At 34.9% G+C, this 25515-nt stretch overlaps 2 protein-coding genes across 2 annotated transcripts; both read right to left on the bottom strand.

The window, feature by feature from the left end:
- Nucleotides 1-2825: 2825 nt before the first annotated feature.
- On the bottom strand, nt 2826-3308 carry LOC125817720 (uncharacterized). Its single transcript, XM_049497268.1, has one exon. It carries the CDS (start codon nt 3306-3308, stop codon nt 2826-2828), a length of 483 nt encoding a protein of 160 aa, XP_049353225.1.
- A 16251-nt stretch (nt 3309-19559) lies between these two features.
- LOC125817634 (probable beta-1,3-galactosyltransferase 14) lies at nt 19560-24984 on the bottom strand. The gene is made up of 7 exons (XM_049497194.1): nt 24557-24984; nt 22883-23035; nt 22727-22809; nt 22508-22607; nt 21572-21685; nt 20663-20805; nt 19560-19914 (listed from the first exon to the last, which is right to left on the bottom strand). The coding sequence occupies exons 1-7, from the start codon at nt 24919-24921 to the stop codon at nt 19826-19828; spliced, it is 1047 nt and encodes a 348-aa protein (XP_049353151.1). The 5' UTR covers nt 24922-24984; the 3' UTR covers nt 19560-19825.
- Between the last annotated feature and the right edge of the window lie 531 nt (nt 24985-25515).

Here is a 25515-nt window from a genome sequence, read left to right as displayed (position 1 = left end):
TGGGTGTCAACAACTGTCCCTCGTTTGACTCGGGTTGATGAAAGAAAATCTGAGGAGAATGAAATTGACAAATCCAATTTTGACTGATCACATCTTCATCTTTTGAAAAGGATTTTGGTACGGACTTTAGGAATTATGGCCAAACCCCGGAAACGGGTTTCCTACATGTCTCATGCTATATGAGAATTCAAGCCACTTGCAGTTCGATACGCTTGATTTGACGCACGATTTTAAAAGAATTCATAAGTCATTCCGATATCAAATTATGAAGGGACCGGAACGCTCGAGAATAAGATTTGAGAGTGAATGTTGGATTACAACCGAGTTTTCTACATTGATCCCGCCTACATATCCCTCAACTTAGGGAATCAGGCTGCTTGTAGTTCGACTCGATCGACTGAAAAGGAAATCCATTATGCGAGATAACCTTTGGTTCTGGAAAATGACAAAGTAGGTCGAGTATGAAAAAGATGTTTGCAACCTTTTAGCCATGAATGCGGAACTCTTCACATCCATAAGTAAGAACTTACATAGACATAATTTCCAAGGCTCTTGGTGCATTGTCACTCAGATTGAAAAATTGCTTCCGGTGAACCCAAAATTTTTCGGATGCAAAATAGGAACTGACCAATCTAAGAAAAACCCACATGCCTTCTGATGGGGGTGTGGTTTGATTGTGGTGAAAGTCGCTTCTCTGCTCGCGTCCTAAGAGTTTGACACTCCTCTTTGGATTATGTCCCAGTTCGCTGCTAAGAAAAAGTTCCACGTTGTGCTGCATCCTAGTTGATGTCGTCTGCACCTGTGGTTTGTTTTGAGAATTCATCCTCTTGGATGCTCTCGACAAGGACTGAGATAAAACTCATTAGCATAAAAATGCCATTTAAATGGAGGAATAGTGTCTTTTATCGTGTTGACACTTAATTGTTCTCCTTGAATATTTGACGTAAACTCTGTCCGGTTTGATGTAAAGCAAATAAAGCTCGTATTTTGTATTTGTAATATAATCTTCAATGTACTCTTCTTTTGATGATGAAGTAATAAAACAAGTAGATGTAATATGTTGATAGTTCTCTTGATGTCGTTGTTGATGGTTCTCTTGATGTTGTTCTTGCAAATGAAAATGATGCAGCCGACGTTAATTTTCACGCGATGCGTGATTTCTTTTTCTGCGATGCATGACTTTTTCTTGCGATGCATGAATCTTTCTCTTGCAATGCATGAATATTTCTCTTGCTATGCATGATTTTTATTTTTTTTCTATACATGAATCTTCCCTTACAATGCATGAATCTTCTCTTGTAATGCATGGAAATTTTCTCGCGATGCATGAATCTTCTCTTGCAATGCATGGATTTTCCCGTGATGGATTATTTCTCCGCGATACATGACTTTCTTATTTTGCTATGCATGAATCTTGTCTTGATGATGCCATCCCTGGTACCGAACGAAGATAATGCTTCACCGAGCAACATAGGTGATCTTCTAGGGTATTTTTGGGTGGCGGTATTGTCTCAATGGACAATATAATAAAAATGACCCTCAGAGTAGTGGTATCGTCTCATTTGACAATACGACATAAATAACTCTCCGGGTGGTTATATTAGCGTGTCCGATAATATGATGCATATAAACGTTATCTAGGTGTCTTTCGTTGCTGGAAAATAAATAAAATTTTCTTTTCAAGGTTTTCAGTTGTTCTATCTCTAAACATAATTGCATGTTCATTATGGACCTCCCACATCTTTGATATGAGAAACATAAAATATTTCTTGTATCCAAAGAAAAATTATTAATTTTGGGGAGTTTCTCGCCCTTTCAACTTTTTCCACATTTATTGCATGGAGGAATATGTTGATCTTGAGACGAGCTTGTAGGCTTGCATCCATTGAAAAATTGTTAGTTTGAAAATGAACTGATCTGTGTCGATCTCTTCGGTTGTCTGCTTATTGTCTTGCTATCTCTGGTTGATTTTTTCGATCCCCCGCCTCTTGATAGATAAGACAAAATATTTTTATGCAAAATAATTGAAACATGAAAGAAAAGTTTTAAGAAAAAATAGATTTTCAAGAAAATAATATTTGGAAAAGGTCATTGCCAAGTGCCATGTCACGTCGAGCTCTAGCGAACATTTTTGAAGTTGTTGCCTCGAGGTCTATCTGATTACTCGTTTGGGAAGTATTCAAAGTTGTTTTAAACTGCCGATAAACCCAGTTGAAATTTTTGAGGTCATTCTCAAAAATTTATGTCCTAGTTAACTGTCTTGGTGTATCTTTAACCGTTAGTGATCAAGTCACGGAATTTTTTTTAATTTTTTTTTAGACCTTTTCAAAAATTTTGTCCCAGTTACAATTCTCAAAGTAACTTCAGTCTCAACTTTGTTGGAGAGATCTTCTTCTTGGGAATTTTTGAGTCCCTCTCAAAAATTCTGTCCCAGTTTCTATTGTAAAGGAAAAGTATAAATCTTACAGGAGATATGACCGAGCCGTTGTGTCGCCTACGTATCCATTGAGGCAGGAATCAGGTCAAACGTAGTTCCCCCTTCGGTATTAACAAAATAAGAAATTTACAAAGAAACCAACCGAGGCCGACATAGGCCGCCTACGTATCTCATTCTTGAGAATTCAGGTCGAACGTAGTTCAAGTACAAGGAACAATATTAAAAGGGGATAAAAGAGTGACCGAGGCCGACATAGGCCGCCTACGTATCTCATTCTTGAGAATTCAGGTCAGACGTAGTTCATTACAAGAGGGATAAAATTCTAAACAAAGCAATTACAAGCAAATAGAACGATTACAAGGGAATGACAGAAATACAAACTGAAACTTTACACGTAGTATCTCTTGACAGCATCTGAGTTGATCGGTTTCGGCCATTCAGTGTCATCCATCTCCGACAGGACTAGGGCACCTCTGGATAACACTTTGCGAACCATGTAGGGTCCATGCCAATTTGGCGCAAATTTTCCTTTATATTCATCTTGGTGAGGGAAAACACGCTTAAGAACCAACTGACCAACTTCAAATATCCTGGCTCTTACTTTCTTGTGAAAAGCACGAATCATTCTTTGTCGATACAGTTGACCATGACAAACGGCAACCATTCTCTTCTCATCAATCAATGTTAGCTGGTCAATCCTCTTGCGAACCCATTCAGCATCACTTAGTTCAGCTTCTTGGATGATTCTCAATGAAGGTATCTCAACTTCGGCAGGTATAACTGCTTCTGTCCCATACACCAACAAATATGGAGTTGCTCCGCCTGATGTTCTGACAGTCGTTCTGTAACCCAACAAAGCATATGACAACATCTCGTGCCAACCTCTGCGATTGTCAATCATCTTCCTCAAAATCTTCTTTATGTTCTTGTTGGCGGCTTCTACAGCTCCGTTCATTTGGGGACGATAGGCGGTGGAATTTCGGTGAGTAATCTTGAATTGTTCACATATCTCTCTCATCAAGTGACTGTTAAGATTCGCTCCATTATGAGTAATGATGGATTCTGGCACTCCAAACCTGCATATTAAATTATTGCGAACAAAATCAGCTACAACCTTTTTGGTCACCGACTTATACGAAGTTGCTTCCACCCACTTGGTGAAGTAGTCAATGGCAACCAAAATGAATCTGTGTCCGTTAGAGGCGGCTGGCTCTATTGAACCAATGACATCCATTCTTTAAGCTACAAAAGGCCAAGGTGAACTCATAGTATTAAGTTCGTGAGGCGGCACTCGAATCAAATCACCATGCACTTGACATTTATGACATTTCTGCACAAACTTGCAACAATCATGTTCCATAGTCATCCAAAAATAACCGGCTCGAAGGACCTTCCTCGCCAAAGTGAGCCCATTCATGTGAGTACCACAAACTCCGGTATGTATTTGTTCCAGAAGCTTCGCAGCTTCATTAGCATCAACGCATCTGAGAAGACCTAAATCTGGAGTCCTCTTGTAAAGGATTTCCCCACTTGCAAAGAAATTGAGGGCTATACGGTGTATCGATTTCTTCTGGCTGAGCGTTACATTCTCAGGATAAGTCTCGTCCTCTAAATACTTCTTGATGTCAAAATACCAAGGCAAACCATCTGGCTCCGCTTCAACATGTGAACAATGGACAGACTGCTCTTTTACCTCTATATCTAAGGGATCAATATAACTTGAATCCGGATGTTTGATCATTGAGGCAATGGTGGCAAGAGCATCGGCCAACTCATTCTGTGTTTTGGAGTATGTCTGAACTCAATCTTGCGAAATCTCTTGCACATCTTTTGTATATACTGCACATACGGTGTGATTTTTGGATTCTTCACGGCCCATTCTCCTTGAACTTGATGAATCAGTAAGTCTGAGTCTCCAATAACTAGAAGCTCATGAACGTTCATGTCGATTGTCATCTTTAAACCGAGGATGCAAGCTTCATACTCAGCCATGTTGTTTATGCAATTAAATCGGAGTTTAGCTGCCATAGGATAGTGTTGACCGGATTCTGATACTAAGACTGCTCCAATACCTTGTGATTTGCCGCTCCATCAAAGAACACTCTCCAACCTGGGTACGCTTCAGAAATATCTTCACCCACGAATGCAACTTCTTCATCGGGAAAATAAGTCTGGAGTGGTTCATACTCTTCATCAACGGGATTCTTTGCAAGATGATCAGCCACGACTTGTGTTTTTATCGCCTTTTGTGTCACATACACAATGTCAAACTCACTCAAAAACATTTTCCATTTAGCCAACTTCCCGATCGGCATTGCTTTCTGGAAAATATACTTCAGTGGATCCATCCTGGAGATAAGGTACGTGGTATAAGAAGACAAATAATGTCTCAACTTTTGAGCGATACAAGTCAAAGCGCAACATGTTCTATCCAAAAGAGTGTAACGAGCCTCATATGGAGTGAACTTTTTACTCAAGTAATAAATGGCTCGCTCCTTCTTCCCAGTCTCATCATGTTGACCAAGCACGCATCCCAATGCGTTATTTGAGACCGACAAATATAGCAATAATGGACTCCCTTCTCGTGGAAGGACCAACACCGGTGGATTGGACAAATAGTTCTTGATGGCATCAAAAGCAGTTTGACATTCTCCGGTCCACTTGGTCGAGACATCTTTTTTCAATAACTTAAAGATGGGCTCACACACCACGGTGGATTGAGCTATGAACCGGCTGATGTAGTTCAACCTTCCTAAGAAACTCATCACCTCTTTCTTGGTCTTCGGAGGAGGTAATTCTTGGATCGCCTTGATCTTGGAAGGGTCAAGCTCAATGGCCCTTCTGCTGACTATAAATCCCAACAACTTGCTAGCTGGCACCCCAAAAGCACATTTAGCGGGATTTAACTTCAAATTGTATCGATGCAGACGATCAAAGAATTTTCTCAAGTGAGTCAAGTGATCCGAACTCTCGCGAGACTTGATTATGACATCATCTGCATACACCTCGATCTCATTGTGAATCATATCGTCAAAGATGGTCGTCATAGCCCTCATGTAAGTAGCACCAGCATTCTTGAGACCAAAAGGCATCACTCGATAATGATATATACCCCAGGGCGTGATGAAAGCTGTCTTTTCGGCATCTTCTTCATCCATCAGGATCTGGTGATAACCCGCATAACAATCCACAAACGACTGCATCTCATGCTTAGCACAGTTATCAATGAGGATATGAACGTTTGGCAATGGAAAATTATCTTTCGGGCTAGCTTTGTTAAGATCTCTGTAGTCAACACAAATTCTGATTTTTCCGTCTTTCTTGGCAACCGGAACAACATTAGCTAACCAAGTCGGATACTGCGTCACTTCCACTACTTGGGACTCGATCTGCTTTGTAATCTCCTCTTTGATATTTAAACTCAACTCAGGCTTAAACTTCCGAGTCTTTTGTTTTACTGGACTGAAATCTGGATTGATTGGCAACTTGTGGGACACCATATTCGTACTCAATCCTGGCATATCTCTATAAGACCAGGCAAATACATCAATGTATTCCCTGAGCAAATGAACCAGGTCTCTTCTTTGGGCTTCAGTCAGATGGACACTAATTTTGACTTCTTTGACGCATTCCTCATCTCCGAGATTCACAGTTTCAGTTTCTTCAAGATTTGGCTTATGTTGATTCACGAATTGTCGAAATTCTTCGACAACATGTTCGGGTACCTCATTTTCTTCTTCGTATTCCTCACATTCGTCATCACCTACTTCATTTCGTTCACTCGATTCATGACATTGACAGGTTTTAAATTAATATTACTGAAATCATAAATAAACAAAGTTAGGAAAGTAAAATATAAATAGATAAATAAACAAATTTTTAATAAAAGAGGCTTTTCATTTAAATTGAAAGACAAGCACAAACTTTGGTCATGGCCGAGAGCCATTTTGCCTTCCTTTTTTTTTAAAACATCACAAGAGAATTTAAAAGCTTCAAACAAATAACAAGTGCATAAAGGGTGGGTCTCGGGCCTTTTCCGGACTACCACCGTTTTAAAAATAAACAAAAACACATGTCCTTTATACCTAGATGAGCGGGAAATCAGGAGTGGTGTGGAGGTCCAGTTCTGCAATTGCTCATCAGGTTTTACATCACGGATGCTTGATGTTCTAGCCTCTTCCTCGATGACCGCATCAATCTCCTCAAATAGGCCCCAGATTCCTTCCCCGAGACCACCATCGTTGACATTTTCTCGTACCGAAAATGACTGGTATAGATGAGAAATTGGCTTGGCCAATGCTTGATCAATACTCCTATTCTTCATCTCTGCTTCATCAGCCTCTGTGGGGACATAACCCAAACCAAACTTTGCTCCTTTGGAGGGAATTTGGATAGGCTCGACGATCCCTTGAAAGTACTTCCCCAATCCAAAACTTGGTTCGAAACCATTCTGGAGCATGACGGTAGCAATCATCTTGTACACGGAGGGCATAGGAGGTTACGGAGCCAAATCATCACCGGTGGCATTTACCAGCTCCACCGTGTAGAAATCACAACCTCAAGAAACCTCATGAACGACCGGCGCATACCCATCGGAATGACTCCCCTCACCATGAATGACCAATTCTTGATCCTTCCAAACAAATTTCATCAATTGGTGAAGGGTAGAAGGCACAGCCCCAACCATGTGGATAAACGGTCTTCCCAGAAGCAAATTGTAGCTGGTATTGATGTCCAACACCTGAAACTCCACATTGAATTCTGCAGGCCCCATCTGAATATCCAAATCAAGAACAAGAAGAATGTATTTATAGAAAGGGAATTGGGGTTCGAAATTGGGGAAAAAGGGTAGAATAGGAATTTGAGTTCAACCTTCAATTTGAAAATTTTCAACCGAAATCCCCCAAAATCCGCACGATAAGAGGGCGTGGATGGCTTGACAGGCGGTTGTTCCAAGACGCAACCGCAGGTCTGTTCCTGCTGTTCCATCGATGAAGACGATGGCAGCTTTCCGTCTTTTTGACGTGTGAAGGAGAAGAAGTCGCGTATTGCTGCTGTCTAGTTCACGTGAGCTGCTGAATTCGGGTCGATGCTGGGTTTCGTTCTGTGCGGGTCACGATGAGGAAGAAGGAGAACGACGTACAAGGGTCGGGTCTGCGTCGGCTACTGTTTGTTGATTTTAGGACTGTTGTACGTATATTGCTGTTGGGTCATTTGGAATTGTTGTTTGGATATGATGTGTGTATTGTGTGGAATGGGTTTGTTTAGTATTAAATTCGTGGGCTGAAATCTGGAAATTTGGGAATTCAAAATGGGTTGAAGAACAAAAGAGGAATTGGGTTCCTGGTGGTGGGCTGGAAAACGAATTGGGCCAAAAGGTGGCCCAATTTTGGGTCTTAAAAATGGGTTGAAGGAAATGTTAAGAAGTGGCTAATATTGCAATTACATAAGATTACAATTATAACCGAACGAAGTTAAAAGCTTAGCCGACTTGAACTTAATTGGTGAATTCGGCCAAAGTTAAATAAGATGAATTAATACTAGTTAATTAATGAGCATCTTAACCTTAACGAAATAAAATAATTAACCTAATTTTAAACTAATGATTCAAAATTATAACCATAATTTAAACTAAACTAATTTAACAAAGTACTTACTAAAAATTAAAATCTCTTTGAGACGATTTTCAAATATTTAAGAAACACTAATTACACATATAACTATAAAATACTATAAAATCGACTAGACTTACTTAAAGTAAACTCGATAAATATATGAATTTTATAAAATCGATTATTGTAAATCGTTTGAAAATTGAGAAGCTCGTGAACTAATTCTTATCGGGGTGGGTCAAAATTGGGTGTCAACATTTATATAGTACTATTTATTTAATTATGACCAGATACCGAAGCAGAGTCTCCCGAATTACTCCTTTCCTCAAACTTCAAAGAATTCTTCATCTCATCAGCTAAAGAACTAGAACCCACACACATTTTTTTAGAACCCGACATTGCAAAATTGACTGAATTAACCTAAAATGTTACATAATTGAAAACTGTAAATCAATCATCAATAAGAAGAACAAAATGAAATTTCTCTAAAACCCCGCCCATTAATCTCCTCTTCTTCTATACAGTACAATTTTTGAACAAATGCAACAATGTATATATCTTCATTCTTGAACTGGGTTTTTCTGTAATTGAAAAATTGACTGAATCAACTTACAATGTCAAAGAATTGAAAACTGTAAAGCAATCACCAATAAGAAAATGGAAAAAATGGGGGAGAATCAAACAATGAATGTCAGCTTTTTCTAGAGAGAGAAACAACTGTTTTGAAGAGAGCGTTGAAGAAGAAGAAAAAGAGACGAACTCTTTATATAGTACTATTTATTTAATTATGACTAGATATCGATGCAGAGTCTCCCGAATTACTCCTTCCTCAAACTTCAAAGAATTCTTCATCTCATCAGCTAAAGAACTACAACCCACACACATTTTTTTAGAACCCGACATTGCAAAATTGACTGAATGAACCTACAATGTTACACAATTGAAAACTGTAAATCAATCACCAATAAGAAGAACAAAATGGAATTTCTCTTAAACCCCGCCCATTAATCTCCTCTTCTTCTATACAGTACAATTTTTGAACAAATGCAATAATATACATATCTTCATTCTTGAACTGGGTTTTTCTGTAATTGAAAAATTGACTGAAACAACTTACAGTGTCAGCTTTTTCTAGAGAGAGAAACATGCGTTTTCTAGAGAGCTTGCTTGTTGAAGAAGAAGAAAAAGAGAGCGAACTCTTTATATAGTACTATTTATTTAATTAGGACCAGATACCGATGCAAAGTCTCCCGAATTGCTCCTTTCCTCAAACTTCATAGAATTATTTCATCAGCTAAAGAACAAGAACCCACACTCTTTTTTTAGAACACGACATTGCAAAATTGACTGAATGAACCTACAATGTTACAGAATTGAAAACTGTAAATCAATCACCAATAAGAAGAACAAAATGGAATTTCTCTAAAACCCCGCCCATTAATCTCCTCTTCTTGTATACAGTACAATTTTTAAACAATTGCAACAATGTATATATCTTCATTCTTGAACTAGGTTTTTTTGTAATTGAAAAATTGACTAAAACAACTTACAATTTTACAGAATTGAAAACTGTAAACCAATCACCAATAAGAAAAATGTAAAATGGGGGGGAATCAAAGAATGAATGTCAGCTTTTTCTAAAGAGAGATACCAGCGTTTTGCAGAGAGCTTGTTCGTTAAAAAAGAAGAAAAAAAGAGCGAAATCTTTATATAGTACTATTTATTTAATTATGACCAAATAACGATGCAGAGTCTCCCGAATTACTCCTCTCCTCAAACATCAAAGAATTCTTCATCTCATCAGCTAAAGAACTAGAACCCACACTCTTTTTTTTAGAACCCGACATTGTAAAATTGACAGAATGAACCTACAATGTTAAAGAAATGAAAACTGTAAATCAATCACCAATAGGAAGAACAAAATGGAATTTCTCTAAAACCCCGCCCATTAATCTCCTCTTCTTCTATACAGTACAATTTTTGAACAAGTGCAACAATGTATATATCTTCATTCTTGAACTGGGTTTTTCTGTAATTGAAAAATTGACTGAAACAACTTACAATGTCAGAGAATTGAAAACTTTAAAGCAATCACCAACAAGAAAATGGCAAAAATGGGGGGGAATCAAAGAATGAATGACAGCTTTTTCTAGAGAGAGAAACAAGCGTTTTGCAGAGAGCTTGCTTGTGGAAGAAGAAGAAAAAGAGAGCGAACTCTTTATATAGTACTATTTATTTAATTATGACCACATACCGATGCAGAGTCTCCTGAATTATTCATTTCCTCAAACTTCAAAGAATTCTTCATCTCATCAGCTAAAGAACTAGAACCCACACACATTTTTTTAGAACCCGACCTTGCAAAATTGACTGAATAAACCTACAATGTTACATAATTGAAAACTGTAAATCAATCACCAATAATAAGAACAAAATGGAATTTCTCTAAAACCCCGCCCATTAATCTCCTCTTTTTCTATACAGTACAATTTTTGAACAAATGCAACAATGTACATATCTTCATTCTTGAACTGGGTTTTTCTATAATTGAAAAATTGACTGAAACAACTTACAATGTCAGAGAATTGAAAACTGTAAAGCAATCACCAACAAGAAAATGAAAAAAATGGGGGGGGGGGGTGGTATCAAAGAATGAATGTCAGCTTTTTCTAGAGAGAGAAACAAGCGTTTTGCAGAGATCTTGCTTGTTGAAGAAGAAGAAAAAGAGAACGAACTCTTTATATAGTACTATTTATTTAATTATGACCAGATACCGATGTAGAGTCTCCCGAATTACTCATTTTCTCAAACTTCAAAGAATTCTTCATTTTATCAGCTAAAGAACTAGAATCCACACTCTTTTTTTTCGAACCCGACATAGCAAAATTGACTGGATGAACCTACAATGTTACAGAATTGAAAACTGTAAATCAATAACCAATAAGAAGAACAAAATGGAATTTGTCTAAAACCCTGCCCATTAATCTCATCTTCTTCTATACAGTACAATTTTTGAATAAATGCAACAATGTGTATATCTTCATTCTTGAACTGGGTTTTTTTGTAATTGACAAATTGACCAAAACAACTTACAATTTTAGAGAATTGCAAATTGTAAAGCAATCACCAACAAGAAAAAGAAAAAATGGGGGGGAATCAAAGAATGAATGTCAGCTTTTTATAAAGAGAGATACCAGCGTTTTGCAGAGAGCTTGTTCGTTAAAGAAGAAGAAAAAGAGAGCGAATTCTTTATATAGTACTATTTATTTAATTATGACCAGATAACGATGCAGAGTCTCCCGAATTACTCCTCTCCTCAAACTTCAAAGAATTCTTCATCTCATCAGCTAAAGGGCTAGAACCCACGCTCTTTTTTTTAGAACCCAACATTGCAAAATTGACTGAATGAACCTACAATGTTACAGAATTAAAAACTGCAAATCAATCACCAATAAGAAGAACAAAATGGAATTTCTCTAAAACCCCGCCCATTAATCTCTACTTCTTAAATACAGTACAATTTTTGAACAAATGCAACAATATGTATATTTTCATTCTTGAACTGGGTTTTTCTGTAATTGAAAAATTGACTGAAACAACTTACAATGTCAGAGAATTGAAAACTGTAAAGCAATCAACAACAAAAAAATGGCAAAAAATGGGGGGGATCAAAGAATGAATGATTGCTCTTTCTAGAGAGAGAAACAAGCGTTTTGCAGAGAGCTTGCTTGTTGAAGAAGAAGAAAAAGAGTGTGAACTCTTTATATAGTACTATTTATTTAATTATGACCACATACCGATGCAGAGTCTCCCGAATTACTCCTCTCCTCAAACTTCAAAGAATTCTTCATCTCATCAGCTAAAGGGCTAGAACCCACGCTCTTTTTTTTAGAACCCAACATTGCAAAATTGACTGAATGAACCTACAATGTTACATAATTGAAAACTGCAAATCAATCACCAATAAGAAGAACAAAATGGAATTTCTCTAAAACCCCGCCCATTAATCTCTTCTTCTTAAATGCAGTACAAATTTTGAACAAATGCAACAATGTACATATCTTCATTCTTGAAATGGGTTTTTCTGTAATTGAAAAATTGACTGAAACAACTTACAATGTCAGAGAATTTAAAACTGTAAAGCAATCACCAACAAGAAAATGGAAAAAATGGGGGGAATCAAAGAATGAATGTCAGCTTTTTCTAGAGAGAGAAACAAGCGTTTTGCAGAGAGCTTGCTTGTTGAAGAAGAATAAAAAGAGTGCGAACTCTTTATATAGTACTATTTGTTTAATTATGACAAGATATCGATGCAGAGTCTCCCGAATTACTCCTTTACTCAAACTTCATAGAATTATTCATCGCATCATCTAAAGAACTAGAACCCACACTCTTTTTTTAGAACCCGACATTGCAAAATTGACTGAATGAACCTACAATGTTACAGAATTGAAAACTGTAAATCAATCACCAATAAGAAGAACAAAATGGAATTTCTCTAAAGCCCCGCCCATTAATGTCTTCTTCTTCTATACAGTACAATTTTTGAACAATTGCAACAATGTATATATCTTCATTCTTGTACTTGGTTTTTTTGTAATTGAAAAATTGACTGAAACAACTTACAATGTGAGAGAATTGAAAACTGTAAGGCAATCACTAATAAGAAAAAGGAAAAATGGGGGAAATCAAAGAATGAATGTCAGCTTTTTCTAGAGAGAGAAACAAGCATTTTGCAGAGCGCTTGCCTGTTGAAGAAGAAGAAAAAGAGAGCGAACTCTTTATATAGTACTATTTATTTAATTATGACCACATACCGATGCAGAGTCTCCCGAATTACTCATTTTCTCAAACTTCAAAGAATTCTTCATCTAATCAGCTAAAGAACTAGAACCCACTCTTTTTTTTTAGAACCTGACATTGCAAAATTGACTGAATGAACCTACAATGTTACAGAATTGAAAACTGTAAATAAATAACCAATAAGAAGAACAAAATTGAATTTCTCTAAAACCCCGCCCATTAATCTCCGCTTCTTCTATACAGTACAATTTATGAACAAATGCAACAATGTATATATCTTCATTCTTGAACTGGATTTTTCTGTAATTGAAAAATTGACTGAAACAACTTACAATGTCAGAGAATTGAAAACTGTAAAGCAATAACCAACCAGAAAATGGAAAAAATGGGGGGGGGGGGGAATCAAAGAATGAATGTCAGCTTTTTCTAGAGAGAGAAATAAGCGTTTTGCAGAGAGCTTGCTTGTTGATGAAGAATAAAAAGAGTGCTACTCTTTATATAATACTATTTGTTTAATTATGACAAGATATCAATGCAGAGTCTCCTGAATTACTCCTTTATTCAAACTTAATAGAATTATTCATCTCATCATCTAAAGAACTAGAACCCACACTCTTTTTTTAGAACCCGACATTGCAAAATTGACTGAATGAACCTACAATGTTACAGAATTGAAAACTGTAAATCAATCACCAATAAGAAGAACAAAATGGAATTTCTCTAAAGCCCCGCCCATTAATGTCTTCTTCTTCTATACAGTACAATTTTTGAACAATTGCAACAATGTATATATCTTCATTCTTGTACTTGGTTTTTTTGTAATTGAAAAATTGACTGAAACAACTTACAATGTGAGAGAATTGAAAACTGTAAAGCAATCACTAACAAGAAAAAGGAAAAATGAGGAGGAATCAAAGAATGAATGTCACCTTTTTCTAGAGAGAGAAACGAGCGTTTTGCAGAGAGTTTGCTTGTTGAAGAAGAAGAAAAAGACAGCGAACTCTTTATATTGTACTATTTATTTAATTATGACCAGATAACGATGCAGAGTCTCCCGAATTACTCCTCTCCTCAAACTTCAAAGAATTCTTCATCTCATCAGCTAAAGAACAAGAACTCACACTCTTTTTTAGAACCCGACATTGCAAAATTGATTGAATGAACCTACAATGTTACAGAATTAAAAATTGTAAATCAATCACCAATAAGAAGAACAAAATGGCATTTCTCTAAAACTCTGCACATTAATCTCATCTTCTTCTATATAGTACAATTTTTGAACAAATGCAACAATATGTATATCTTCATTCTTGAACTGGGATTTTCTGTAATTGAAAAAAATTGACTGAAACAACTTACAATGTCAGAGAATTGAAAACTGTAAAGCAATCAACAACAAAAAAATGGCAAAAAATGGGGGGGATCAAAGAATGAATGACAGTTTTTTCTAGAGAGAGAAACAAGCGTTATGCAGAGAGCTTGTTTGTTGAAGAAGAAGAAAAAGTGAGCGAACTCTTTATATAGTACTATTTATTTAATTATGACTAGATACCGATGTAGAGTCTCTCGAATTACTCCTTTTCTCAAACTTCAAAGTATTCTTCATCTCATCAGCTAAAGAACTAAAACCCACACACATTTTTTTTAAACCCGACATTGCAAAATTGACTGAATGAACCTACAATGTTACAGAATTGAAAAATGTAAATCAATCACCGATAAGAAGAACAAAATGAAATTTCTCTAAAACCCCTCACATTAATCTCCTCTTCTTCTACATAGAAATTTTTTTGAACAAATGCAACAATTTATATATCTTTATTCTTGGACTGGTATTTCTGTAATTGAAAATTTGACTAAAACAACTTACAATGTCAGAGAATTTAAAACTGTAAAGCAATCACCAACAAGAAAATGACAAAAATGGGGAGGAATCAAAAAATGAATTTCAGCTTTTTCTAGAGAGAGAAACAAGGGTTTTGCAGAGAGCTTGCTTGTTGAAGAAGAAGAAAGAGAGAGCGAACTCTTTATATAGTACTAATTATTTAATTATGACCAGATAACGATGAAGAGTCTCCCGAATTACTCATTTCCTCAAACCTCAAAGAATTCTTCATCTCATCAACTAAAGAACTAGAACCCACACTCTTTTTTTTAGAACCCGACATTGTAAAATTGACAGAATGAACCTACAATGTTAAAGAAATGAAAACTGTAAATCAATCACCAATAGGAAGAACAAAATGGAATTTCTCTAAAACCCCGCCCATTAATCTCCTCTTCTTCTATACAGTACAATTTTTGAACAAGTGCAACAATGTATATATCTTCATTCTTGAACTGGGTTTTTCTGTAGTTGAAAAATTGACTGAAACAACTTACAATGTGAGAGAATTGAAAACTGTAAAGCAATCACCAACAAGAAAATGGAAAAAATGGGGGGGGGGGGGATTCAAAGAATGAATGTCAGCTTTTTCTAGAGAGAGAAACAAGCGTTTCGCAGATAGCATGCTTGTTGAAGAAGAAGAAAAAGAGAGGGAACTCTTTATACAGTACTATTTATTTAATTATGACCAGATACCGATGCAGAGTCTCCCGAATTACTCTTTTCCTCAAACTTCAACGAATTCTTCATCTCATAAGCTAAATAACTAGAACTCACACTCTTTTTTTTAGAACCATACATTGCAAAATTGACTGAATGAATCTACAATGTTACAGAATTGAAAACTGTAAATCAATCATCAATAAGAAGAACAAAATGGAATTTCTCTAAAACCCTGCCCATTAATCTCTTCTTCTTCTATACAGTACAATTTTTGAACAAATGCAATAATGTATATATCTTCATTCTTGAACTGGGTTTTTCTGTAATTGAAAAATTGACTGAAACAACTTTCAATGTCAGAGAATTGAAAACTGTAAAGCAATCTCCAACAAGAAAATAGAAAAAATGGGGGGGAATCAAAGAATGAATGTCAGCTTTTTCTAGAGAGAGAAACAAGCGTTTTGCAGAGAGCTTGCTTGTTGAAGAAGAAGAAAAAGAGAGCGAACTCTTTATATAGTACTATTTATTTAATTTTGACCAGATACCGATGCAAAGTCTCTCGAATTACTCCTTTCCTCAAACTTCAAAGAATTCTTCATCTCATCAGCTAAAGAACTAGAACCCACACACTTTTTTTTAGAACCTGACATTGCAAAATTTACTGAATGAACCTACAATGTTACAGAATTGAAAACTGTAAATCAATCACCAATAAGAAGAACAAAATGGAATTTCTCTAAAACCCCGCCCATTAATCTCCTCTTCTTCTATACAGTACAATTTTTGAACAAATGCAACAATGTATATATCTTCATTCTTGAACTGGGTTTTTCTGTAATTGAAAAATTGATTGAAACAACTTACAATGTCAGAGAATTGAAAACTCTAAAGCAATCACCAACAAGAAAATGCAAAAAATTGGGGGGGAATCAAAGAATGAATGTCAGCTTTTTCTATAGAGAGAAACAAGCGTTTTGCAGAGAGCTTGTTTACAGAGAGCTTGCTTGTTGAAGAAGAAGAAAAAGAGAGCGAACTCTTTATATAGTACTATTTATTTAATTATGATTTTAATTTTTTATTATCGGTTTCAAAATTTGAGTAAAGAATACGGAGGATTGCGATAAGATCATAGTTAGTTTTCATAATATCGGTTATTATTAATAATCCGCGTAAAGAAGGAGGGTTGTAATAAAATGACAGTTAGTTTTCACATTGTCGATTTTAAGTTTGAGTAAAGAAAGGAGAGTTGCAATAAGATGACAGTTGTATTTGCATTATTGGTTTCAAAATCTGAATGAAGATTTTGTTATAAATTGAAAGTGAGTCTTTACATTACTGATTCTGAATTTGAGTATACAAGGAGGGTTGCGATTATCAATTTCAAAATATGAGTCAAGAAGAAGCGTCGCAATAAGATGATAGTCAACGTAAAACTAAGAATACAATTAATATGCTTTATTGTTGAGATGTGATCTTCTTCCATGCATGTATGACGACTTTAAATTTTATGGTACTCTCTCCGTCCCTATCTAGCTGTCCACTTTAGAAATGACACACAGATTAAGGCAACGGTCATTAGCATAGTGAAGTTACAATTTTACCCTTATAGTACAATTTACAATTCCAAAATAAATTCACTCAAGATAACTAATCAATGCTGGGAAGTTCATAAGTTTATTTACTTTATTTATGACAACTTTATTTAAATAAGGGTATAATAGGAAAAATTTGTTGTCCTTTCTTGATTTGTCAAAATGGACAACTAAATAGGGACAACTAAAAGTGAAAATATGGACAACTAAAAAGGAACGGAGGAAGTATTAAATAGTGAAATGTAGTCTATGAAAATTTATATACTTTATTTACGATGAATTATCAAAATATAGATAATACTAGTTCGAGTTCACTTAAACAAAGATTATGATATGATTTTATATAACAAAATATGATAAATGAGGATTCATATAGTCGATTTGAATTTATTTAGAAGTGAGGATGAAAATATATATTGTCAGTGGATTTTTTACGTTTGATTTGCTTAATTCCTTTATTATTATGAATAATTATGTCTACTTGTATAAGCTTGTTCATATTATCAATGACAAATAATTTTAAAAAAAAAAATGAAATACGACAAACAATCAATTACCGTTAATTCAATTAATTTATAATAAATTTTCATAATCCGATTATTGTTGGGACATGTTCACCTAGACGCGTATTACACAAAGATGATGTTAAATCGTGAAACATAATTTGTCTGTATATTGTCAATATCAATATGAATTATCAATAATATTCAGCTAAATTTGACTTAGTAATTCCTACATTACTAATATTTGCCTTAGTAATTCCTGCATTATTAATCCATATGTTACTAATTCATGCATTGTTAATTTTTATACCAATCGACCTTTTAGATTAGTAGCCTCATTCGCTACACTGCATGCTCACCTCACGTTTATTAGAACTAATTTTGTTTCACCATAGCCAAAAAATATTGAAATATTAATATATAAAGAAAATATAAAAGTATTCACATTTAAAATATTAGCACCAAAAAGGAAAAAACCACCGTAAATAAATGATGAGATACGTGTTTTTAGAATGTTTTAGACGTAAAAGGTCATAAAAGATTAGTTCATAATTAGTTTATTAATTTTTATACCAATCAACCTTCTTTATATGCTACTAATAATATTAGTTCTTTAATTCGAAAAATAGTTCAGCATTAGTTAACTCAACCTTCTTTATATGCTAATATTTGAAGATTAATTTTTTAAAATCTAATATAATTTTCTTCAAAAGTTCTCGTACCATTAAAGAGTACTAATTAGGCATAAGACTTTGCTTAAGCACCTAACAAGTTCCAAACAATGCCATCATCACCAAGATTTTATGATCTTATAATTTGAAGATTTAAATATGTGTCACCCATATCAATCAAGCTAGTAATTTTTATAACTAACAAAATCAATAAACCCTTTTTTTTTTATATGCAATTTTAAATTATCGATACTTATAATAAATCGACTTGCATACAAGCAAATTAAGATATTCACAAATCACGTATCACGCTATCGCTTTAATTTTATCATCTCCATATTCATCTCGTCTGCTATTATTTCTCTATATATCAATTGTCCGACTAAAACAAATTTAAAAAAATACTTTAATTTTATCAAAGCTCAAAATAGTATGATAGAGAATAAGTGGTACGGCTTCACAAATTTTATAATAGAAAAAATGATCAATCATTAATTTGTTAGATTTTCCTCTGACAAAAACATGTTGATTGGCTCTTTTTTTACTTCACAGCAAATCATAGCATATTTAAATACATAAAGCTAAACTCAACTTTTTCTTTTAATTGTTTTTGTTTTATCTTACGTACTCTTTTAACATGTCCATGCAACTCAATTTTCTTTTATGAAACATCGATAACTCCTTGAAATATTATTAGTTAATTTTATTTAAATATTTAAATTACAATATATAATTTTAATTGATTATGTGAATATATAATTAGTATTTTCCATATGCAAGGGATAATTGTCCTCCTCCTCCTTCTTCTTTAAAATTCAACGTACCACAAAAGTGAATTATTTTGAGTGAAGTATATATCAAAAGACTCAAAACATCGAAAGGATTTCATATCTAAAATGGGATTGTTTAGAGAAGATTTTGAGTTGAGCGGGATTGAATAGTCAGTGTATACTTTGTGTATAGTTAAGCTATATTCAGTCTTTTTTGAGTGTATCCTGATATATAGTCAATGTATTGCTCAGTATATAGATAAGCTATATTTAACTTTTTGATTGTATTATAATGTATACTAAGTATATACTTTTTATGACTTTTCACACTATTTTGAATGTAAATAAAAGCATAATTATATTTGTTGTAAACTAATTACTTTATTGTATATATTTAAAAAGGAGATAATATTCAGGTGAGGAGTTAACAAAAAGAATTGCAGTTCACCCATTTGTGGGCGAACTACCATTAACGTTTGTATAATATTTGTTTGGATGAATTTGGAGTTAACAACATGAACTACGACGCTAAAAGATGGTATATTTGTTGTAAACTAATTACTTTATTGTATATATTTGAAAAAACTAAAAGAAATCACATAATTAAGAGAGACAATTTCATCTCACAAACCAAACTCAAGACAGTTGCAAATTGAAAAATCTCCTTTACTATCAAAGTTCCGATCGTTTTGTGCAACAATGGTACAACAACAACTATATATGTCTCAATCCCGAGCAAGTTGAATTCGGCTATATGAATCATCTATCAGTATCCATGTCACTCCATTTGAGTTTTGTGCAACATCAATGGAAAACAAATATTATATATATTTCTTATATCTATATATCTCATGAATGACTGGCTGTGACTTCCAGTTGATCAAGATCATCAATCATCTTCTGATGGTAGAGTTGGACTCTTTGAGCAGACATCGTTTGCATGGAGTTCCAACATTTTCTTCTCCGGATTACACAGACCTAGAGGATAAAATGAATAAAACGCGGGTATTAGATAGTTGAAAAGAACCAAGGAGAAATATTGTCAGTGTCTGAAATCTTATCAAACAGTTTTCAATGGCATCTAGCTGGTTCAATGGAGAGTTAATCGCACTTGATACCAACTATGCTACCTTGTTGATTAACCGTACTAAACGAATTTGGAGCATCTCAGATGATTCATAGAATTTAGGGATGAGACACATGCAAGCAGAATACAGAGATGCAATGATGAAAAGTGTGAAAATGCATTAACAAATAACTAGGCAGTGTATTTGTTAGGCTTGGAACATAATCACATCATAAAATTGTTACCCTTACCATCACTAATATATTTCATAAGCTAATAATAAAAAAGGGCAGCCAGGTGCATTAAGCTCCCGCTATGCACGGGGTCTGAGGAAGGCCGGACCACAAGGGTCAATAGTTCACAGTCTTACCCTGCATTTCTGCAAGAGGCTGTTTCCACAGCACGAAGACTCCTCTTCAACTTCACCATAAGCTAATAATACATGTTGGATATCTTTTTATAGCAATATGTGCAATGAACCACGTGTAGGAATACACAAAGTCAAACAATCTTTCATCTGCAGTGCTGAAAGTTCAAATTTCATCATCCAGGATGCAACAAAAGCAAAAACACTATTTTCTATTTCGTCAACACAAATTTACACACCATGAGAGCTAGCACCTATGAGTGTTGCTCTTAATGAAAAACTGAGGGACAGACCTGAACACTTTGGAATATCCCACACAGCAATAGATGATTCTGTACACTCTGGTTCACATAGTTGCTTATTATTCTCATGATTGACATTCATTGCAAGCATCCAGGCTCCAATGGTAACATCCTCATTGCTAAACATTCGGAAACTGAGAATTCACAGGAAAAAGAGAGAACTAATGAGCTATCACTCCTTTGACTTTAAAAGAAACAGACACAAAAGGTTCAATAAAATAAAGAAAATGAATCCCAGAAACACAGTGATGTGAAACGAATTTTAACAACTGTAATGTGAAAGGATATGGCCAGCTTTTTACCATAAAGATCTTGTGTTTAGTCTAAACTTTTAATCTTCCAAATACCAATAGATGTAATCAACTTGAAGAATTATAAGAGCAATTTCTTGTTGCTGAAATGTACTGAAAAATGTCTATCTATGATAATTCTAGTTTTACAGAAAAATCATCTCATCATGTCAAAGAAGTTGCCAACACATCCTCTTTTTTCCTTATATTTTAACAATGATTGACTTCCAATTAGTAACCTTGGCTTAGATGAAACAAGCTACTCCATTAGTCACATCATTTAAAATTTTGTATACTCAGACTGTTGCCTTATGGTCAGAAAGAATTCTAACTACAGCAACTTGAAGTTTCATGTTACCTGCACGGCGAGCTAATTTCGAGACCTACTTACTCAACAAGGACAGAAAATAATAACCATTACTCAAGTTGGAGAAAAACAGAAGCAGCATAACATGAATAGGTAGCAGATGTTCTTGAATTAAGTCTTACCATCATTCACAACAAACACTTCCACCTAACTGTTATAGACGATACGCACTTTGTAGGGTGACAAAAAAATCACTTCAGAACAGATGAGAGACATAAATATTTAATAAAAGCACACACTTGCCTGTTGTTTCTCAGGGCAACCAAACTTGCAACAACATCAGCAGAAAGAGCATAAATAGGACCATAAGCATGCAGAAAATACTCCTTCCCCAGAATAGATGAAAGTGGTTCATACCTGTAGCAGTTGAACAGATTCAATGAGACAATACTGAAGATAAGAACAACAATAATCCTGTAATTGAAAGCACAATTTTTCTTCACATTTAGTCATTGGTATGTATTTATCTACATCTTCTTTTCCTCAACATTATCACAACTTTCATGGCATATATAAACAAGCATAAGCTGCTAATGATCATTCTTTTGGTTGGTTGCTAATGACCATTGTGTTCTCAAAATAAATAAATAAGACGGCAAGACACATAATTATACAAATACAATGTATTGCCGTGTTATTATTATGTATTACTTAATTTCCACCATAAAATCTGTGCCTTGCTTTCGTTTTCTTTTTCAGTTTTGGTTCTCCTCCAATTTAGCACATATTGATCTTCTCATTTTTGATGACCGAGAAATCTCTCTCAGCCAAATCTGTTGGACCAACCGCAACATTTGAAACTTGTAATGGGTCCACCTCCCTACTCTTCTCCGCTTAACTAACAGGCTTAGTTAGCATGGCGTAGGGCTCGAACCTGTGACCTACATCACAAGTTCCTCAACCTTTGCCACTTGAACTAAGCCTAGGGACATTTAGCACATTTTGATATTTCACTCTTTATCCCTAGAAATATAGAGAGTAAGTTGCAATCTTAATGACATCCAGTATGAATCAGTTCTATAAAAATATCATATTTGAACCCCTATCTTAGTAGTCCTGCCAAGTAAAATTTAGGATAATCAACTTGGAATGCTTTTCACACATTAGAAAATAAACTTGAAAAAATTATGTTGCCAATTATATAAGTATATAGGAAACTCCTATCAGAATCAGACTAACCATTTGAGCTTGGGGTCAGTGAAAACTGGACCCTTTTTCATACATCCAAGGTATGTTTGTGAGTGAGACCGCTCTTTGGCCAAGAGTAATGAAAGGCGATCTGTTTATGGAATATCAAAGCAACATGAGATCATAAAAAGTTACAGTAGCATAGGAATCATAACAGAATACCTCAATTAAAGAACAATAAGAATAACAAAGCATCAGAATTCTAGCTACCTGGCCGTAAATATATGTCATCATCAGCTTTAACATAGAACTCGGAATCATAAAGTGCATAGGCAGCCTTGAAAAAGGCTAATCTGTAAAAGCATCTTGGTGTAAGTGTAGATCACAAACAGAAGAAGCTAATGAATAATAAATGTCAGAACTAACGTTTTGTATGGGAGCTTACTGTACTCTTCTTCAATGTCCAATAGTACAAAATCATCATATTCTGCTACCTCTTTCTTAAGTGCTGACATCTTGGATTTATCACTTGTTCTACCAATAACAAATCTAAAAGCCAAGCCAGTGGCTTCTTCTAACCTGCAACATTCATTCAGCTGGTTCAGCAAAATTCACAAATCTAGGGTAGTACAACTACACATAAAAGTAATTCGCAGGCCAATACACATGGTTATTGCAAAAACAAGTGAACCTTTAAAAAAAAACTACAGCGGAAGAGCTACAAGTTTGAAGTTGTTAGTTAAAAAAACGACAACTTCTGCTTAAGAAGTGCCTGAATGATTAACTATCTTCCAGCCAGTAAGTTCTTCCGTTCTCCTTTGTCTTAAACTTAACGACTCTGCAGTAAGCATTTAGTCACATTCCATTCTATTCCATTTTCATGTGCTTTATATAAGCTAATAATCTACAACATATTGGCCAATTTCCAGTAAGTTCTTGCTGGTCAAGTTTCAGGACACAGTCAAATCAAGCAAGCATGTGACAAATGATTCGGAGAACATGAAATTAATAATTTTTTTAATCAAATTTATGGAAACCACACCCATACTGGGTGTCTTTCCACGATACCATATTAGTGGTGAGAACATGAAATTATTCGAAATAGATCTTCATTATGGTTAGGAAGGCAACAAACAACACATTAAGTAGTCCCACCACATCATCCAAAAACAGTTTAAGATGTACTTTTCATTTTATAACAACAATAATAACCCATATACCGCAAATACTACTACTGCAACTTCGTCCCTAAAGCTACATTAACTCAAAGACCTGACTTTTTGTTCTCAAAAATAAATTGAAGCTCGTTTTCACTTTCAAAACTGAAGTTGTAAACTCTATCAATCAATCAATCAACTACACCTCAATTCAAACTAGTTGGGATTGGCATATATGAATCAATTCTGCTCAACTAGGATCCAAGTGCAATTTAAGATCTGAAACTAAAATCTTCCCATTTGTCCAACCCCGTAGAATTAGTCTAGGTGTGCACAAATTGGTCCAAATACCACAATTATCAATAAAAATGAACTGAAACTTAAATCTTGCACACTATCAACCCACATTCTGTAAATATTCCTACTTCAACTTCGTCCCCTAAAGCTACGTAAACTCAAAGAACCCGCCTTTTTGTATTAGAAAAGAAAACGAAGCTAGCTTTCCCTTTCAAAACTAAAGCTGGAGTAGAGAGAGTTAAAATCTATCAATCAGTCAAAAATCAACTACACCTCAATCCAAATTAGTTGGGCCTGGCATATGTGAATCAATTCTCTTCTATTAGGATCCAAGAGCAATTTAAGATCTCGCCTCTCTATCCCGCCAAAGTAGAGATAAGGTCTAGTACATTCCTACCCTCCCCTGACCCCACTTGTGGGATTACACGGGATATATTGTAGTTGTCCAGAAATGTATGATCTGAAAATAAAATCTTTCCATCTGTCCAACCCTATAGAATTAGTCTAGGTGCGCGCAAGCTAGTCTAGATACCACGGCTATCAAGGAAAAATAATCTGAAACTTAAATCTTACACAATATCCTCAACAGAGATAAAAGAGTATGAATAAAAGAGTATTTACATATAGATAGAAAAAAAAGGTATACTTTTGAAGCCCATTGTGATCAGATGGAAACCAAGTCCGGCGCAACGATCTCCGGCGAGCAACCGATCCAAACCCAGTCTGAATTCCAACAAAACCCATTACTTTATGCCTCTTATACCCTCCACCAGTAACCCCAATTCCATTTTCTTCTCTACTCATCACATTTCTATCCCAAGCAACAGTAACAGATCTGGGTTCAGCATATTTACAGCTGTTTCCTAAACCCCTCCTCGAAATCGCAATAACCCCAAAAACAAACCCAGCAAAACCGATTAGAAAACATAGAATCAAGATTGTCGATCTACGGGAATGGTAATAGTACGAATAGGATGATCTAGCAGTGAAAATTTTTGGGTTTGAAGGCATTTCTACGCAAATGGGGTTGTTGAAAATCTGAAAAAAAAATCGAATTTGGGGTTCTAACCAGTGTAGTTAAGATTCAAGAATCGGATTACAGAAACTGATTGTTGCAGATTTCTACTAAATTCAACTGAATACTCATCAAAATGTATACTGAGCTGACAGTTTGTTGGAATGGTTGTTACTTGTAACCTCTAGTGTTAGTTGGAGGTTACAAAAGCATAAGCAAGTTTCATTTCTATCACCCAATATATTTAGTTATTATATTTTTGAGAACTTGCTCTTACCATTCTAGATCCGCCTCTAAATTTTTGAAGAATATAAACTTTATTGTATAGAGTTAACGATAGAGTAGTATTTATTGATGAGGTTCGAGGTGGAGTTAAGATGAGATTGAAAGTTTGAAAACAAATTTTGGAGTCAAAATTTTTTTAAGATGAGTCGGATTAAAATTAAATATTTAGAATGCAAGTTCAATTAGGGGTGGACATTTGGTATTCGGTGATACCGTATTGATGTTATAGCCGATTGTATTACAAAGTTAATATTATTTCTCCAATCATTTCTAATTTTTTTTAATATATAGGCACGATATAATAG

The sequence above is a fragment of the Solanum verrucosum genome, unplaced genomic scaffold (assembly GCF_900185275.1).
Source record: "Solanum verrucosum unplaced genomic scaffold, falcon-dt-bn FXZP01000280.1, whole genome shotgun sequence".
Classification (NCBI taxonomy): Eukaryota; Viridiplantae; Streptophyta; class Magnoliopsida; order Solanales; family Solanaceae; genus Solanum; species Solanum verrucosum.
The sequence above is the reverse complement of the archived record's forward strand: the minus strand, read 5'-3'. Positions and strand labels throughout refer to the sequence as shown.

What these genes read in the sequence shown, in the direction of transcription:
- LOC125817720 (XM_049497268.1), bottom strand. Translation starts at nt 3,308, where the DNA reads ATGTTGTCATATGCTTTGTTGGGTTACAGAACGACTGTCAGAACATCA.
- LOC125817634 (XM_049497194.1), bottom strand. Translation starts at nt 24,921, where the DNA reads ATGCCTTCAAACCCAAAAATTTTCACTGCTAGATCATCCTATTCGTAC. An exon ending in GTTGCCCTGAGAAACAACAG is followed by an intron (nt 20,806 to 21,571) that starts GCAAGTGTGTGC and finishes GTGAATTCTCAG; the next exon opens with TTTCCGAATGTTTAGCAATG. An exon ending in GGATATTCCAAAGTGTTCAG is followed by an intron (nt 19,915 to 20,662) that starts GTCTGTCCCTCA and finishes TTTATCCTCTAG; the next exon opens with GTCTGTGTAATCCGGAGAAG.